Source organism: Gymnogyps californianus, chromosome 13 (assembly GCF_018139145.2).
Source record: "Gymnogyps californianus isolate 813 chromosome 13, ASM1813914v2, whole genome shotgun sequence".
Taxonomy (NCBI): Eukaryota; Metazoa; Chordata; class Aves; order Accipitriformes; family Cathartidae; genus Gymnogyps; species Gymnogyps californianus.
The window spans coordinates 1,554,040-1,572,403 of record NC_059483.1 but is presented as its reverse complement, the minus strand read 5'-3'; the positions used below and the strand labels follow the sequence as shown (position 1 = coordinate 1,572,403).

At 42.1% G+C, this 18,364-nt stretch overlaps 1 protein-coding gene across 2 annotated transcripts in view; it reads left to right on the top strand.

The window, feature by feature from the left end:
• The window catches only part of GRM7 (glutamate metabotropic receptor 7), a 285,536-nt gene that overhangs the window by 162,926 nt on the left and 104,246 nt on the right, over positions 1-18,364 (top strand). For both annotated transcript variants that reach the window (XM_050904716.1, XM_050904717.1), the window contains exons 3-4: positions 3,543-3,684; positions 4,577-4,731. In XM_050904716.1, coding sequence (XP_050760673.1) covers positions 3,543-3,684; positions 4,577-4,731 — 297 coding nt within the window. The remainder of the gene's footprint in view (positions 1-3,542; positions 3,685-4,576; positions 4,732-18,364) is intronic.

Sequence of the window (18,364 nt, the reverse complement as noted above, 5' to 3'; positions counted from 1 at the left end):
CTGCCTCGTATGGCTCTAGCCGTTTCTGTTCCTAACGTTGCTTCAGAGAGTGTTTTCTAATGCTGGTCTCTCCTGCCGCTGTTATATTGAAAGTATCATAGCTACCATACTGTAGATAAAATATTTTGGGTTTAATCATTGATATTTACCATTTATCCATAATTCCTGCTTACCATTTATCCATAATCCCTTTGTGCCAGAGGTGGCATGAAGGTTAACAGGGTGTCACATCATCTGCTCCCTTTGGGAAAGCTCTTCCACCATCCTGGCTGTAAGAGCTGCTCTCCATCTAGCTCGGGCGAAATGCATACTGTCTGACCACTGCACGCTTACCACGGCTGGCGTGTTAAAAAAGGAGCTCTGTTACTTCCCTTCACCAGTGGACAGCAGAGAAACTAAGAGCTGACCTCCCAAAGGTAGTAGGAAACTCTGTATCACCAAAAAGACCTGAAATCCGCTCTCCCAAATTCCAAACTCTTTCCTTTCTCCACCCTGGGTCCTCTTTTCTTTAAAAAACCCATGGAAATTACATACTTTGGAGCTGTACATTGCATTAGAGGCTTTTTTCCTCGCTATTGAGAGCCTGGCCACAGCTGTCTCTCTGTCCAAAGATGCTCAGTTCAGCTGTAATCATTATCGACTATAATAAGCTTTTTGGCTTCTCCATCCAGGCAATAGAGATTGCATGACCCGCACAATAGGTGTAATTATTGTCAGGGTGCGTTGCTGAGCTAGCAGCCTTCCCAACGATTTTAGCCTTTTTTCCAAGCACTTAAATCATGTAGGTCACAATTACTTAATATTAAATACTGATTTTTTTAATAGTAGTTTTACAACAGCAATGTTATCACCTGATCTGGGGGGCGGGGGGGTTCTATTTTTCCCCTGGATACAAGGATTCTTTAACGTAGATAGACTCTTAACTACAGAAATATTGCTGTCATGGGTGCCAGGTCTGAGACCCTTTTGCTTCTGTTTCTCGCTGCACGCCTGGTGGGGTGCTCGTTTCTGTATGGTGGAGCCATGGTATCTGAGGATGAGCAGCTATAAGCATTCTTCTGTCCTGATTTAAAAGGCTCTTAAAGTTACTTACTGGTGCAGTAATTAGAAATCAGAAGGTGTAGGGGAATATTGCTCTGCGTGCCTGTCTGCTGGTGTCTGTTCTTTGGGGCTGTGTTTCCAATCCTCTCGTGAGAGAGCCCGCTTTTTCTGAATTAAAGCGATGGAGAGCTATGAAGGATTGCAAAGGATCTTCGTAGCAGCTTCAGATGTGTCTAAATAATGGCTCCATCCAGCATGCGAAAGCCCTGCGGTCTTGACACGATAAAATATATCCTCTCCTGTTCTGCTGTGTCCAAGCGGGAGCCTCTTGAAAGGACACCGTGGAGGGAATGCATAAATTTTCAAGTGACAAATCTTGGAGCTTTGTAACAGTCTGTGGGTTGGTTTGGGGTTTTTTTTTTTTTCTTTTCTCTCAATGAATTCTCCAAAGTTGCCACGTCCTGATTTAACAAGAGAAATCGGAGTCTCTCGTGGGAGATTCGAAGTAGCTTGGCTTGGCGTGATGGAGTGCCAGGGAGGGCACGGGTACTTTCCAGGAGCAGCTAATAACTTCAAATTCTCCTTAGGCGTGATGCCAGGATGGAGAGGTTTTTCCTCAACAGAGACACAAGGATGGCTTCCCCTCGATTTCCAGCTGTCTGCGGGCGCCCTGCGCTTGGGAGATGCCTTGGCCCTGCTTGCGGAGCCGGAGTCTCAGGCTCAGAACCAGAGCTGGCTGGCGGGGGGTGCTTTTAACCAGCACGTAATCCATGCCGAGTGGGGCATTTCAGGAAAGCTGGATAACTCTGCTCATGGATTTGAGTTGATTCCGTCTAATTTTGACTGGGGAAAATAAAAAGAGCATTTTAAAACGTTTAAACTTTTTGAACTTACTAGCAATGAGACTTTCTTTCCTCATTTAAAAATGTTTACTTTTACGAATCAGTATTGTTTGCTTTTAAAGAAAAAAAACAGGTTGCAATAATTGTAAAACAAAATGAAACATTCTGTGTGAGTCAGAGAAAAACTTGGGGGTTATTATTTTGTTTTATTCTTTCTCAGCCTTTCCTTCTCACCATTTTATTTCTTCCCACTGAAACCAATCTTTTTTTCCCCAGAGCTTTTGGATCAGCTAGTACCAACAGACCTGGCTTGACTTCAGGCAACCTCTGTGTCTCAGCTTCTCTACGTCTAAAACAAGGAAAAAAGATCCTGACCTACTTTGTAAAGTGCTCAGAGATCTGCAGAACAGCCCCACTTTGCAATTTTAAAACCGTGCATTTGATCTTTACGGATGTTCCTCCGGGTGTTTGTATGTCTGCTTTGCCGTGGTTTAGGATGATGGTGTTATCTTTTGGCAGACAGCATGTGCTGATGGTGGATAAGCCGCCTCCTCTATGTTCTTTCCTTGAGAACACCTTCTCTATTACTTCATTTAACAGTACTTTTAAATCTGTATTTTGAAGCATATCTGTGAATATCTCCTTTGTCCTGCTGTCTTTTAGTTAACTCATCCCCGCTGCTGTTTCTTATTATGCATCTCTGATACTTTATTAATTAACACACTGTGCAGTATACTGAGGAAGTTGGTATCTAAGATGCCATAAAAGATGAAAGTGTTTATCGCTGAGAAACAAAATAATGAAGGCAAAAGTTGTGTTTTCATCTGCTGACAATGACAAGCAGAATGTCACTGGAGATGTGATGATTTTTTTTTTTTTTTTTTGGCCTAAAGCAAGCTATATAAGTGTAATATGTGAACTGCGCTAAAAGTGAGTATTTCTTTGGTGTGGATGTGTTTATCACTATTACTGTGTTGATACTATTTTTGCAATGTTACCTGTGTATTTATGAGAAGTCCAGTTCACAGACGTGTACTTTATCTTGAGGCTTCAATTGCTTGGGCCACTCCATCCCGTTTGGCGATGGGCATTTGAATGAGTAAGGATTTTCTTGGACAGTCTTTGCTTTGCCAATATCTCAACTCCTTTGCTGTTCCTATTCCAGATTAGTTGTTTCAGTGGAAGCATTTTCCCTCAATATCCTTCAACTTGCAAAATGAAAAAGAATCTCAGCTTTTCACCAAGATAAAGTTTGTCTAATACATTGCCAACATCACTTGCCTTTCAGCCTGGTCTGTTTTTTAAATCAGTTTAAGCTTGTTCAGGTTGTTCTTTGTCGCTTTTTTTTAATCCCTCTACTGACTGGTTTATTTGTTTGTTTTGCTTTTCTATGATATTGGTTTTGCCCGTCTGTTTAATCCGTGACCCTACCCAGGCATGCAGACTGTGTGTATCGTAATGAGTGCTCTGTGCAAAAAAATAATTGTATGAATCCCTCAGGAAGCTTGACATGAAGATTAAATGCTCCGTAAGGGCAGTGATCCGATCGGAGAGTTTCTCTTCCTCCCAGGCTCCCCTTCCAGCCATGTGTCTTTCCCACTGCCTTTCCTATGCTCCCCTCTGACACAGTCCTTTTCTTCTTTCTTCTTTCTTAAACAGGTGGGCTCTGCATTGCTCAGTCCCTGAAAATCCCCCAGGATCGCAAGGACAAGACCATTGACTTTGATAAAATTATCAAGCAGCTCCTAGAAACTCCCAATGCCAGGGCCATCGTTATTTTTGCCAATGATGAGGACATAAAGTAAGGATGACTGAGGGAATTAATTCATTTGTGCTTGATAGCTATGCAGAAAAGAGAACGCAAATAAGAATATGAATAGTGAAGTGGAAATGTCTCTTGGTAAGAGCAATGTGGGGATGTGGAGTTTACACTGTGGAGGGTAGTGCCAGGCACGGAGGTGCTGCCGTTGCTGCCCTGGCTCACGCGGTGCCCCAAAAGGTGCATCGCAGTAGTGGGGGGACGGGAATGTTGATCAAGGTCTGGAAGCTTTTTCTGGCATAGGGTTACTCATGCGTTGGAAGGCAGACCTGACCTTACCTGTCAAGGAGGCATTAAGAGGATGCCCCTCTCTCCAAGCTCATACTACTATGTATTATTCATTAATTCAGAGTCTATTTTATGGCAAATGATGGTTACTAGTGATAAAATGGCTTGGATACTCAAGGTTAAACCACATAAGGTGCTCAAGGTTTAACCACATACAACTTGCTCGTAAAATAATATAAAGAATGTTTTAAAAGCGTGACTCTCGTTTCTCACTTCCCCATGTTCCGTATTCTCTCTCCAGAATTTTAAATTAGCTGAAAATTGTGATGGCATTGTCAATTGCTGAGAGGCTCAGTTCTACAAAATGAGACACAAAGAAGTTAGAACAAAGTTTCAGTAAAGTCAATGGCAAAACTGTACATTTTAGTGGAATCAGTATTTCAGTCTCAGGATATAGGGTGAATTAAAAGAAAGGTCCAATCTGTGCAGCATGGATCATGATATGGGGTGTTGCGAAATTCCTGAGCTCTGTTGGTTACAGGAATGTGCTATTTCTGTTCATTCTGCAGTTGCAACACACCATTTGTCCCAAGCAATTATATGCTTAAATGAAATTAATTTGTGAACAAAACGTTCTTTTCCGCAGGCAAATCCTTGCAGCCGCGAAGAGGGCAGATCAAGTTGGTCATTTCCTATGGGTGGGCTCGGACACGTGGGGCTCCAAGGTGAGCCCGTTACTTCAGCAGGAGGATGTCGCTGAGGGAGCCATCACCATCCTGCCCAAGCGAGCGACCATAGAGGGTAAGAGCTCTCTTCTGCTTGACTCTCCTGTTTCCTGAAACACTGGTGGTACAAAATTGATTGCCCATAATTTTTTCTCATATGTGTTTTGTGAATAAATGTGTACAGATATGGTATGATAAGAAGAGTATAAAGGACATTGAGTAAGTCTTCATCTCCTGAAATTTTCCTAAATGTCTACGTTCCTCATCTGAAAACTATACGTTATTACCACAGTTGAGAAGCTACGAGCAGTTATTTATTAAAGGCACCGTTTCAGAACTTATATTTAGCTGTGGTGATATGACAGGGCCTTTATCACTTAATAGAAAGTAAACCAAAATGATCTTAACATATCATGTATATACACAGGAAGAGAAAATCTTTTGCAATTTATGTATCATCTCTGAAGCAGTGGATAAGTTTTCTACTGAAGAAGTAAAAATTCATTTTTAAATCAGCAGTTTCCATTTAAACTTCACTTAACTTTTATTTCATTCAGATCAAGAGTTGTATTTATACATATTGCTTGTGTGCTTCATAAATATATGTACTTGTACATATGCATGTGTATATAAAAATTATGGGAAACTTTTTATGTAATCCCTTCGTTTCTCAACATTTCTTTGTGTTCTGAAGTGTTTGTTGTCTGATCTTTCCTCAGTTTGTTATCCCTTTTGTCTGTATAGATGCTTAACTATCCACATGGCTTCCTCTGGGCAAACCCAACTCATCGATTAGAGTCCATGTTCTCTATAATATGAAAAGTTCTTTACAAGGGAGACACTGAGTAAAGAAAACAAACTCCTCGGCTGGCACATGGCATTGTGTCGGGCAGGGTCTCCAAAAAGTCCTTGAACATGTTGCCCACATCAAAATAGGTTCTGGTGTCTTCACTCACTGGAAAACCAAATATTTGCATTCATTTTCACTGTGTCTACATTACCACCTCATCAGTTATTCCTCTCAGGTATATAATATGCTTCATCCTTTTACATTTTTTAAACCCTGGAGGCATTTTCACATGTTATTTCTCCGTAAATATAGAAAGTTGATAGACAATGAAATGTTTTGTTTCTGAAAACCACGATATTTTAATAATCTTTTCATACTGTCTGTATTCATCCCTGAGGGTTTCTGACACAGAAACCAAAAGTCTGCCAACAGTACACAGAAATAAAAACTTTCCAAGTTTGTTTTAAAATATTTTCCTTCTATATTACACATTAAACACATTGGACATAATGGGAAACATGAGGTTTGCTTTTGGACACAATAAGTGATGATAACAGAGTGGAAGGGTTCAGATATAGAAAGTCGGTTAAATAACAATTACAAATATGAGCGTATTTAGTGTACCTGCAAAAAAATATGTCCATTGAGCCCGCAAATATCTTCTTCTTCAGTGAATATATTAGACTATGGCCTAAAAGTTGGCTAGTTGCATTTTGCATTTGTAGTCACGTAGCTTGCATGATTACTTGTTTGTGATGCTTCAATTACATTTTGCCTATATATATAATTGTGTTCATTCTTCAGGAGCAGCTGCCGTACAGCAGATACATATTTTGAGGTCCGTGAGTTGCATGTTACTTTCGGGAAAGGGAAAAACACTAAGCCAGAAGTAGGCACTGTACTCGGGATGAAAGGGGAGGCAGGGCAAAGTGTCTCAGAATAGCAGTCGCACTGTCAATAGCAAATGTTTCCTGGCTGCCCTGTGACCGCTCAGAAAGGTTCAGGCTGGTTCTTACCTTTTTCAACCCTGTTCATCCATCCCTAATTGCCATCTGTATCTGCCATCTGCTTAGTCCTGTTAGGAGGAAGAGTAAAGGGATGGTTAAGAGCGCAGAGCAAATTCCCATTCTCCTGAAGCAGTTTTCCAGAACTCAACATTTCCCCTTTCAGACTGATTCTGTTTCTGTTTCATCCACTAAGAGAAACATCCAGTGAAATCTGTTACTTACAGAAGTAAGTAATCCTTAGGTATTAGCATTTCTTTCCTTAGTGGGGCTGTTATCCGTATGGATTGTCTGCCTTTCTTGCATTTAGACTGCTGTATGTTGTTTTGTTTTTCTTTCTGTTGTAGTAATTTCATTTGGCTATGAACCCCAGAGAACTGGAAACAGACATTTTAATGGTATTCTTTTATCATCCAGCAATGAACATCTGCTTCCTAAAATTTAGTAATGCATTTCTTTTGATGAAGACATAAAGTAAATGAAATAAGAAGCCTTGATTTCCCCTATAAATAGAGGGAAACAAACTAAATGAGCAGAATGGAACTCAATTTGCCCCGAAGGACCGTGTCTTGAGCAGTATCCCAGCCTCGCAGCCTCCTGGTTGTGCGGTGGTGTGCAGCAGTGCTGCCGCCTGCCCCTGCGGCTCACGGGCTCCAGGTCAAGGCAACAGTTAAGCACCGGCTTAATTCCCGCTGGATTTGGTGATAACTTTATTAGTCATGAATGAGGGGGTTACCCTTAGTTTACTCCTCAAGAGCATCTTCTGGGTTTTTTTTCCTTTCCTTTTATCACTGTGTTAAATAGTATTTGTAATATGTTAGAAGAAGATTCCTAACAAACTTTACTGGGAACAGAGAGCGCTGCAGCTCCCATACCTTAACCTGAAATATGTGATACTGCTAGCCTCTCCTCATGCTTCAGGGAAAAATGTTAGGCTAATAAGCCAAGAAATATTAAATTGCATTGAAAATTGATGTGCCTGCATGTTCAAGTGTATATGGTACACTTTGGATTATCAGATTATTTTATGTCTGTTAAGCTATTGGTCACATAAATCATAAACTGAAACAGTGGTTATACAGAAAAAGACATTTTTCAAATAACACTTCTCCCCCAGCCGTGACTCTTCAATTCAAAACACAGACGTGCAACGCAGGTGTGTTGCTGTATTTGCACCTATCTACAGATATGCCGTGTGAAGTTCCTGGTTTTGGTAACAGTGGGGATATCCCAGCAGCCTCCGACTCCAGAGGGAGTCTAAAGCGCTCGGTTTCTTGTAGAATCAGGCCCCAGGTACGCAGTTACTTGTCTTGATACTTGATGTCACTCTTGGGACAAAACTTTCTTTGCCATAGTCCCATGGAGTGATTTAGGAAATCATTACATGAACTGAATTCGTTCATCTTAAGTCAGTCTTAATATAGCCCGATTGTGTTTGATGTAATTATGCTGAAAGGATAAAGTTGCATCTCATTTGCATAATTGCAGTAGACAGTGAGCCAGAGGAAGTGCACACTTAAATAGTAATCACTTCAGGAAAACTTGTGTTTGAAACAAGCTCCGTGGCCAACTTAACCAAGTATCAACGAAGTTGAAAGGCTTTGCAAGGTTTTCAGGGCAAAAGAGCAGAAGGTATTTATTTTTGGAACAAGTATGGCAGCAGAATATTGTATTCTGGTTATTGTTACTTTGAACTCTTCCAAAACAAGGTTGTGATGGTGTGTCCTCGTGCTCACAGAAGATTACTAAAACTTCAGCCCAGTCCTGAAACTCAGCGTATGCCCAGAGGAACAAGCGCAGTGTGTTGCATTGCAGAACTGCAAGTACCCGTGCTTATGGATGTACGAGTTTGCAGTCGTATGCCTTATTTTGAAGTCTTTTACTCAGAGTGCATCCTTGTAACATTTTTGTGAAAAGGTGTGAAATAACCACAGAGTGAGTGTTAGTGCTGGAAGATGAGATAAATTAAACAGTTTAAACAACAGACAGAAGATGTATTTTCTAATTAAAGTTTTAATGGGATGTATCATTGTTAGTAGTAGGACTATGATATTCATTGTACAATAATACAGAAATTATTAACATCTATGGCTCTGCATGCATTTGACATTCATTAAAACAGCAACACAACGGCAAAAAATCTGCAGAAAATCTTTCTTCTCCAAAATGTATTTGGTGGGATTTTACCTGCTGCTGCTTTGTTCCCCAGAAACCCTTATTCTTCTTCATTCACCCGAATAAAAAGATGGACTTTGCACATGGGGGAGATTCCTGTATCAGTTTGGTGTTGAGGAACAGAAAGCATGCCCGGCTAGTCACAGGAAGGGTGAAATGCCGTGAAGAGGAGCAAGTGTGAGCTACAGGAGGATTTTGGGCAAGCAAAAGCAGGCTGTTGTGGAATAATGATGCAATCAGGATTGTGGTAAAAATGGGAGATGTTGAGGCAAGTATAACAAGGTCCCGAAATGTCAAGTGCCAAAGGGAAAACGGAAGCACAGTGGAAAATGAAAAGAAAGGTTGAGACTTCAAAAAACAGTGTTTTGTTCTTGCAGTTCAGCTCAGCTACTTGCCTTCAGACTAGCAAGTTACTGTACGTGGTTGTCGTTTCCTTAGGCAGTGATAGTCTAAGAGAAAGTTGTTCATTTGTCACATTTTTCATTTGAAGTCCCAGAAGCTTTGTAGACCATCCAAACCAGCAAGAAACAAAATATGGAAACACTCCCTGGATTCTCGTGGGTTGGACCATCATTCCAGCTGCGGACTTCCCCAGGTGATGGCTGGGATGAACTGCAACCCTATTTCTTTGTAGATGTAAATGAACTTCTTCCACACTAATCTTTTTAATCACAAACTGACCCTTAAGTATTCCACTGCCACTTTACCTCTTCATGTTTCAGTAGATTTAATAAACTTCAGGGCGTTTCCTCCTCTTGTTATCGCTACTGTACCCAAATCTAATTATACGTTTAGACTGCCTGGGGTAGCTCTCTTTATTACACCATATAGATATATATGAGTTACCTGGATGACCCTCTGATTAAAGATGATAATACTACTGGTCCAGACATCAATTAGAGTTCTCCCTAGCAGGCAGATTCAAAGTCAGGAGTTCCTAAATTCTTTCCCTGGAGGAAAAGCAGATCTTTCTGCCAGTGATAAGAAGATCCCGTTGGCATGAGAGATGGAAAAGCCTGATCTTTTTGGAGCAGGTTTGTGCAGTATTTGCTAAATTCAGTCTGGAAAGCTATGAGACAGTGCATGTCCAGAAGATACTCAAATCCGAGGAATGGAGTCAGGCAGATGGTCTTGGGTTTCAGAATAAGTGTCTTTCCCCTTTTCATCTTTTTTCTTTCCCATTTTTTCTTCTAGTCTAAGCAATATCTACACTTCAGGTTTTAAATTTGCTTATATCAGTCTGTAGTATCTATTCAGATTAAAAATGGTTCATTAAACTCCTTCAGGAGTGTGGCAGTAGAGAGCGTGCGTGATAGGTAGAACAATAACATTCAGGATGTTGGTTGGACCTTCGAAAGGTGGCTACAACTCTCTGCGTGGCAGCCCAGCAATATATTTTTGTCAAATGCAGTGTCACAGCTGAAATGAGGAAATAAGCAGCTTTATTCCTGCAAAAATATTCCTATTGTGCAACTCCAAGATTTGTCCTTTCGCCATCGGTCCCGTGCAGACCCTGGGTGAGGTGCTCAGAGCTTGCCCAGGCGTCGCAGTCGAGGTGGCATCCCTGGGCTTCCCCTCCAGCCTCAAACCTCTCACTCGAGGCTTAGCACAGGAAGAACTAATACCTGGTAAGCCCTTGTTAATACCTGTTAGTATCTTGTTAAGCCCCTCACATGAAGCAGTGAAAACTAGTATTTTCAAGAGACAGTAGTAATTTTGGATGCTCTTTTGTAATCTACCCACTCTGATACATTGATGTTCGCAGGATCTGTAGAAAATACTGAACACCTTCTTTTTAGGAAATATGGATCATAAAGTCTTAGAGATAGAACTAGAACAGAGATAAGTAATTTCTGAAAATCACAGCCATATTTTTAAGGAGTCCAAATGCCTCCAGTAGCTCTTACAAAGTTTCAAAAAGAAATATATATAATTTCCATTAATTAAAAATGTCTCTCTATTCAGGGATATCTTAGAAATTGTTTTCCTCTTAACCTCAACAGTAAAGATGATGAACAACTATCTACTTACCTCTTGCTTTCTGTTGTTCCTATGCCTCTTTTCTGTGTGAAAATTTTCGAACTGGGTTGTTATACTGTGGTTCATGTTGTTAGCAGCCATGCTACTGACTTAGCACTTTCAGATATCTGGTTCTTCCTCTAACTTTTTTCTTTTAAAAAAGTCTTCCTTATCTTTCTTACTTATGTGTGAGCTGTTTTCATGGACACCAGCTCACAGTGAAATGAAACCAAGGAGAGGAACAGCTGTAAGAGAATTACAGAGGCTAATATATACATATATATGATGTTGATTATTTTGAAAGTCTGGCAAAATGCTTTGCCAATGATGAAAAAAAATATTCTTTACGGTCTGAGTTCAGAATTTGATGCAACTAAACAATGGGATTCAACTAGATTTAAGATTAATGATTCAATTCCAGCAAGCTATGGATGTGGCCGAGGTTTGCAATCTCGTGAAGCTCTCAGCTATGAGGTTAAAGGATGGCTCGAATTCAGCACAAGGAAGTGCATCGCTATTTAAAAAAAATAGAAGCGTTGCAAGTGCTGTAAACCAACATAACTGTCCTTGAATTTTTCAGTTGTTTGTCTTCCAAAGAGATGGTGAATCATGTTTTTAATGTTTTGGTTTTATTTCCAACGAGAGATGATTTGCTTCTTTTTTGTTTGGGCGGTATTAAACCCAGAAAAAAAACAAAGAAAGAGTAGTGTTTTAAGAAAAAATTGGAATTAAATTATATCTCACTATTGAGTGGCGCTCAAATATTTTACCTTCACATCCCCAGTCTAGCAAAGCAAAGGAGCTCGGGCTTCATTTTCCTCTGTGTTAGAGACAGTATTGAATTTTATCCAACATTAATAAATACGGGCATGCTGTTCTGTGTCTAGCTCTGGCTGCATTTACCCCAGGATGTTTCTCTGGGAAAGACGTGCTTTGTGCAGCACTTAGCCACCTCCTCCCTGAACAGAACAGAACAGCTTTATATCTCTTCATAATATTTGTAAAATAATCGGTTTGGGATTCTTTTTGTTTACAGCCTGGTTCAGAGTCTTTTACAGTGCTCTGTTGTTCTCAAGCTTTTTCTCTGTGTCTCCCTGGGACGCGAGCGTGTGCTTTTAAGAGAGTAAGTGAGATGGAAAGATCTGGCTCAGGGGGTTTGGTTCATCCCGGGCTGCGGAGCTGCTGGGGCCAGGGGATCGCTGCAGCCTTGCTATAGCAGAGCCCACGGACACCAAAAGCCAGAGGGGACACCGATCGTAAGGGAAAAGACATAAGAGGAGTAGCATGGACCACCGCTCCCAGATTTACTTCTTCTTCCCATTACCGCCCCTGAATTTTCCTCTCGTCTCCTTGCCGCTGCCCGTCTGACCTGTGTCACTGTCTGCGGTGCTGGGAGGGCTCCAGCATCGTGCACTTGTTCTTCCTTGGCACCTCCAGGTTGGCCGTTGGAGAGCAGTGGGACCAGCTCAGCAATCTTCCCCTGCGAGGGGGCACACCGCTGGTTTCTGGGGTTCTAAACAGTGTAGTTACAAGCAACAACAATCAGGAAATACACTTCAAGGCTGTTTTGTGTGAGTAGTTTGACAGAGCGACTCTGGTTTGGACACTGTCTCTTAGAAGTAAAGTTTGCATGAAGGACAACATCTATAAAGGTTTATTTGCATTTTTTCCCCCATGAGTAAATTGTCTTTACCAGCTTTGGAATTAAAATGCTAAGGGTGTTGTGTACTCATGTTATTAAGTAAGTAAATACAGAAATGTGTCATCTGTTAAGATAGGTTTGTTATTTCATCCAGTACATTTTGTCAAAAAGATGCTTTCAAGTGGCACTTCATATTCCTTATAGAGAACCTGTTCGCTGGCCAAGCGCAGGTGAAGGAAGAATTTACCTTTTTGTTCTTTTGTATCCATCATGCAGTGTTTAAAGTTATTCTACCTGCAAACTTGTTGGGAGTGTATCTTTCCCAATGCTGATGAAGCCATTAATTGAATTTAAATTAATACCGCGGTTACCTGGGAATCCAAGGCACGCTCGCAGCCATGAAAAGTTTATTGTGTATCGATTCCAGCCTGTTGAAAAGTCACTCTGGGAGTTAAGATTAGCTTTGATTCCTCCTGGCTCAGTGCTGCATCTCATTGCCTCTTGCCTGTGTACGTACGGACTCATGCCACAGGAGTGCAGCGTGCGAGGACAGATGGACGGACGGACGGACGTGTGCAACGGGCCGGGCAGTGGGCTGGGCTGGGCTGAGCGCTGCCAAAGCGAGCGTGCTTTAGCTGGGATGCTTAGTGAGCCAGGCATCACGCCTCACTTGTCTTAGGTGCTCTTTCGTGGGCTGCCAGTTTGAAGCTTCATGATGAAAAGTGTGGTGCAATTAAATGTTGGCTTAAATAGCGCTGCACGGAGACGCCCAGTCCCCTGAGATCGATCGATACGGTAATGCTGGAGCTTCAGGCGAACAGGGTCTGTTCCCTGACTGTAGGCAGAAATTGTGCATTCACTGTGGCGTTGCAGTAGCAATGCAGTGCTTAACTTTAAAGGGTTGAAGCAAAGGCTTTGGGGAGAGGTTTAGTAAGTTCAAGAGACAGTCGCTTAAGAGTAGCATTATTTTTTAATATGCAGATATAGAGAAGTTAAGAAACACAATTGTTGTAAAGTTTCAAATTAATGTTATTTTTGTAGTTTTCTTTTAAATGAAGGCATTGAAGCCTCTGGGTTTTTTTCTTTTGTTTAAGATTCCCTGTAAGTGTTAGTCACTGAGAAATACAGTCTCAGCTGTAATCTCTGTGCTGCCGCAGACTCAAAGGCAGTGCCCCGTAGCGCTCCAAACCTGAGCTCCCGTGAGGGAATGTGTTTAGAAAAAACACATGCTGTTGCAACTCAAAATGTGAACTTCTGCATCATTTCAGTGTAGTATTTTGCTAAAGTTACACGTCTGGCTGTTTTGTGGTGTTCAGTCATTGGAGTTCTTTTGGGGTTTCTTAGACAGTTCGAAGGTGTGATCTTCTTAGAGTATTAAAGAGAGTTACCTGCCACTGCTCAGTGCAAGACACAGCTCATAACCACCAGAGCATGAAATTTCATCTCAAATGATGTTTGAACCAGTACCTTTTCAAATGGCATTGCGCTTCATAGCAAAGAAATTAGGTAGAAGGCTCTAATTGGACCATAAAGAACTGCTGTAAAATAAAGAGTTATGGAGCTTTCTCTTTGGCCCCTTGAAATGAAATAAACTGCTCGCCAACCTACAACAGACATGGCTTGCTCAAAATCGAAGTACTTCTCTGGTGGGAGCCAGCTGTTAGTCATTCTGTGGGTATATGTGTCTCTCTCTCTATTTCTGTATTGTGTGTATTGCTCCCAGGGCTTATGTTGGCATTTTCTCTTTGATGTTCGTATTTAACTGTTATCTCAGGACACTGGAGATTGTGTGGGTGGTTGTTTTGAGAGAGGGAGATGTGTACACACACGCGCGCGCGCGCGCGCACACACACACAAAAGCTAGAATGGTTGATGCTGTAAGAAGAGGTAATTCACAGAATAATATTTAGCCGTTGATCACTGTTCAGATATATCATCAGTGGTCTTCGTTTTGGAATACCCTGAGTTGCATCTTCTGAAGAACAATTTTCCTCTCAATGATCTAACACTGAAGTTGTCTGAGCTGTCTGTTGGAGACGTTTGGGCACAGTATTTCCTTCCAGAAAGGAAGAATTTTATTTTTAGAAAGCCTGCTATCTTTGTGTGCCAGCTCCTGATCTGCATGTGATCTGGTAGGAACCTCCAAGCCTTCCTCTGCAGGTTTGCTCTGCGCAGAAGGTGTTAATGGGTATCCGTGATTGGCGAGGCTTCACGGGGGAGCGTTTCTTCCTCCGCACAGCAGACAGCCATATGCTGCTTTCCAGCATTTTTGCAAGGCAGCAGAGCCAAGGGCAGCTTGGGCTGGCAACCAAACTTTCCTTCCTTGCGAGGGGTGTTCAGCAACACGTGGATAGCACACAGCAAGCACATGAAGAAGGCAAATGTCTGCTTCCTATACAACCCCCCAGATTAGGAAATCCTAGTGTTTTCTAGTGCTGTTAGTCTTTGCTTCTGTGCAGAGTTTCAAGCCTCATTTGCTGATAGGAATTCATTTTCTGTTTGTTAGTAAAATTGGCAGGATTTCCAGGATCTGGGGAGTGATGAAGCTCAGGGGACCTCACTGGACCCTGCATGAGTGAGCCCCTTCTGGGCCACTGAAGCAGAGCTGGCTCGTGGAGAATTATAAAAATGCAGTGTTTTAGTTTGGAATTCTGTTTAGGCATAGCAATAGAAGTCAAGAAAAGATTTTACCACCTTCTCCCACTCCCTCAGAGCAGTACTGGCACCGATACCATGCCAAGCACAGCACCGGTGTTGTGTTTGCCTCCGTAACTCAACCCAGCCGATGCAGGGAGCTGAGAGGATGTTACAGTACCGAGCTGAGAGCATGAGCGGTTTCATTGCTGAAACAAAGGAGCAGGAGAAGGGAATTAGGGAGGGTGGGTGGTGAGGTGTTCCCGTAGTCCATCTGAAGCATTGCACCCTACGTCTGCCAGCACGGCAGGGTCCGGATCTGGGGCTGCTTCTGTGGGGATGGGGAGGGAGAGGGAAGAGCTCCCCTCTCCTCTTTGCATGAGAGTTGCATCTCTCCTGATATTTGTTACACTATAATTTAAGAGGTTAACGCATTTTTCTACTTCACAGGAAGTATATTGGCAGAGTATTTGTTTTGCCATTTATATTTCGTATATTTTTCATGTAAAAAAGAAATTGCAGGAGCTTTCTGAAATAAACTGTTCCTGCTTTAGGTAAAAATAGCCATGAATGGTCCCAAATATCTAGTTTTAGAAATGCCATTCTGCAGGAGGGCTGAGAACCACAGATTGTTCCTAATGGAACAGATAATTTTTCATCTCTGATATACTGCTTTGGCAAAGCAGAAAGAGTTTAATATAGTACGCAGCGTTTCCAGTCCAGGGCCTTGTGGACCGCCCGTAGATGCTGCAAAATAGGCAACGAAGAATGACACTTATTTGAGCAGAAGGACCGATGGTCTCTCTTAATGTTTGTTCACATCTGTGATGAATTTGGGCTCAAGAAAGAGCTCTGAGTAAGGACTCTGGGATTAGGTCCATGGATACTAGGTGACCATTTTCCTTTACAATTATTGCAGTGTTTTAGTTTGGGAAGCTTCAGACGCTGAAGTTGGAGGCATTGAAACACAGATTGCAAATACAATCTGCTTGTGCCATAAGGTGATGGAAGAAATAAAAGGTTCAGTCATCAGTCTTTTCTACAAGGGTTATTTTTTCCGACAAGGCATTAAAATAACATTAATATATTAGAAATTAAAATGAAAGAAACAAGATCCCCCTGCCATCTGCTAAGTAAATACCGGTGTGGCCCATTGGAGGAGCATCTGTGCAGGGAGAGGCAGAAGCCAAGATGGAAAGCACCTCCCGTAGCACCACGCCGTCGGCAGCCGCCCTGCCTGCACCTTCGTGTGGGGTTCGTGTCGGTCATGAAACAAGGCAGGGTCCTGTGTGGTAGCAAAGAGGAGCTGAGACGCGTTGAACCTGCGCTGCCAGCTGAACCTCCCGGCATCCAGGAGGCTTGCTTGGTTATTTGTTGGGTCCCATTTCACTTCTGTGCTGTTCATGCCCTTCCCCACCCAGCTGCCTGGAGGATGAGGGGGCAAGTGTGTATGTTCAGCACTCCTCACTTCTGCTCCTCCAAGAAACTGCACATGTTTTGTCAGAAATGTCTACTAAATCGCATGTGTAATTCATTCATGTATACTAAATCCTCTACCAAGACAACATTTTTGTCTAACGTATTTACAGAAACATTATTTCCACTCCGCTTTGTTTAAATTCATACATCTCAACATTTCTTTATCTTATCAGCTATTCCATTACTCTTTACAAATGCTAACAAGTATTAACTTGTTTAATATTTCTCTTCCTCTTTGGGGTCAGTTTTTCTCTGTCTTTGAAAGAAATTGAAAGCAAATGTTCCGAAGTTCTCACGAGAAAGTTTTGTCTTATGGTATTTCTGACTTGGTAACCTAAAAAGATTTTCTCTCTAGGCCACTTAAGATTAGCCTCTGAAATCCTCTATGACTTACTTATTCTTTCTCTTTATTAGCAGGCCAGAAAAGAAATACTACTTCACAATCTCTCAAGCAAAGCAAAAATAAAAAAGTTTGAGGCTTTTATTAGAGTAAAATGCAAGCATGGCATCCCTGTTTGCAAGTAGCAAATTAATACGCCTACATTATACGTTAAAAATGTACTCACTGTAAGTGTTACGTGTTTATTAGTGTCTGTGTTTTCCTGCATGAGTAGCTATTGATTACCGTCCTAGTTCTCGCCATGGGGATCTGGAGCATCCCGGGAAAGATCTCTGCAGGCTCCCGCTTCTCCGCTGCTGGGGCTCCACGCACACACACACACATGAATTGCGTGTTTCTGAAACAGGCTGAGCTCCACTGCGTAAGACAGGTTCAGACACAAAAATAAATGTGCTAATTTTAGGAAGCGGACAGAGATTTGAAAGGCTTTTCTTGTTTGTTTGATTGTTTTTTTTCCTTTTAGTTTGCATTGTTAATGCTTGAATGATTATAGGCTTTTGAAAGTAATAGTTTAGGAAATAATACACATCATAATACACATAATTCCCTTAAAGATGATACAATGAATGCTGAAGTGCCCACTTCACTCATGCTGGGTTTGCAGATCTGCTTCGGGAATGCGTTTTCATTTTGTTAACTGACTGCGTGACAACAAAGGAAGCGGAAAATAATTTAGAAAAAATTCCTCAATGTAATCACGTATGCTAGCTCTTTAGTAAAGTGAAGCAGGAGTCAATAGATCAATGATCTTGATCTCCTGGTAAGGATAGATCAACACAAACCTTTCGTCTCATAGTAAAAATATGATTGTAGGATGGTGAAGAGCTGTGTGTTCGCAAGTCAAGATACCCCTCTGTGCGGTTTAAGGTAATATGTCTTGAAAGTGTAGTTCAGTCTTTGTTTCCATTACATGACATGGTCCATCTGGAAATTAATTCGCTTATTCACGTTAACACAGCTGTAATGCAACCGACATACTCCAGTTTGCCTCTGAGCCTGCTGCTCCACTTCTGAGCCTGGGGCTGAACGGTGGTGAAGGATGTGGTCGTGGGAAATACCTGCTTACTATGAGGTGATACAAGATGGAGAGCTTCTGGTTAAGTTGTCGCGCTGCCTCTGACCGCTCTCAAACTACTATTAGAATTCGGGGAAAGAAAGAAAAAAGATCTAGAAAGAGAAAGCACAGGCTCGGTGTCTGAGACTTCAGTGATCACTAATCCCCTTCAAGGAGCCTTCAGCTGATTTCTGTTCACCCTCTGTTTCTGCTGCTCCCTACCAGTCTCCTGTCTGACGCTGCCTCAGAAAGGAGCAGCCCTATCGACTCCTCCGCTAGCGCTGACGAATTGCCGTCTGCTTTACTGAAAGGTGTACAGTGCGTTTTGGAGCATCTCTCCCCGGCAGCACGGCCTTGCACTGCTGCCCTCAGGGAGGAAGGCTTGCCAGGGACGCTGAGCGCTGCGCCTGCTGGGGCACGGGGCAAATTAATTGACATTTTCTCTGCTAGAGAACTTCCATTTGCTTTGGGTGATGGGGTTTTGGGGGAAGCAGGGGCCGTTGGCGCAGCCC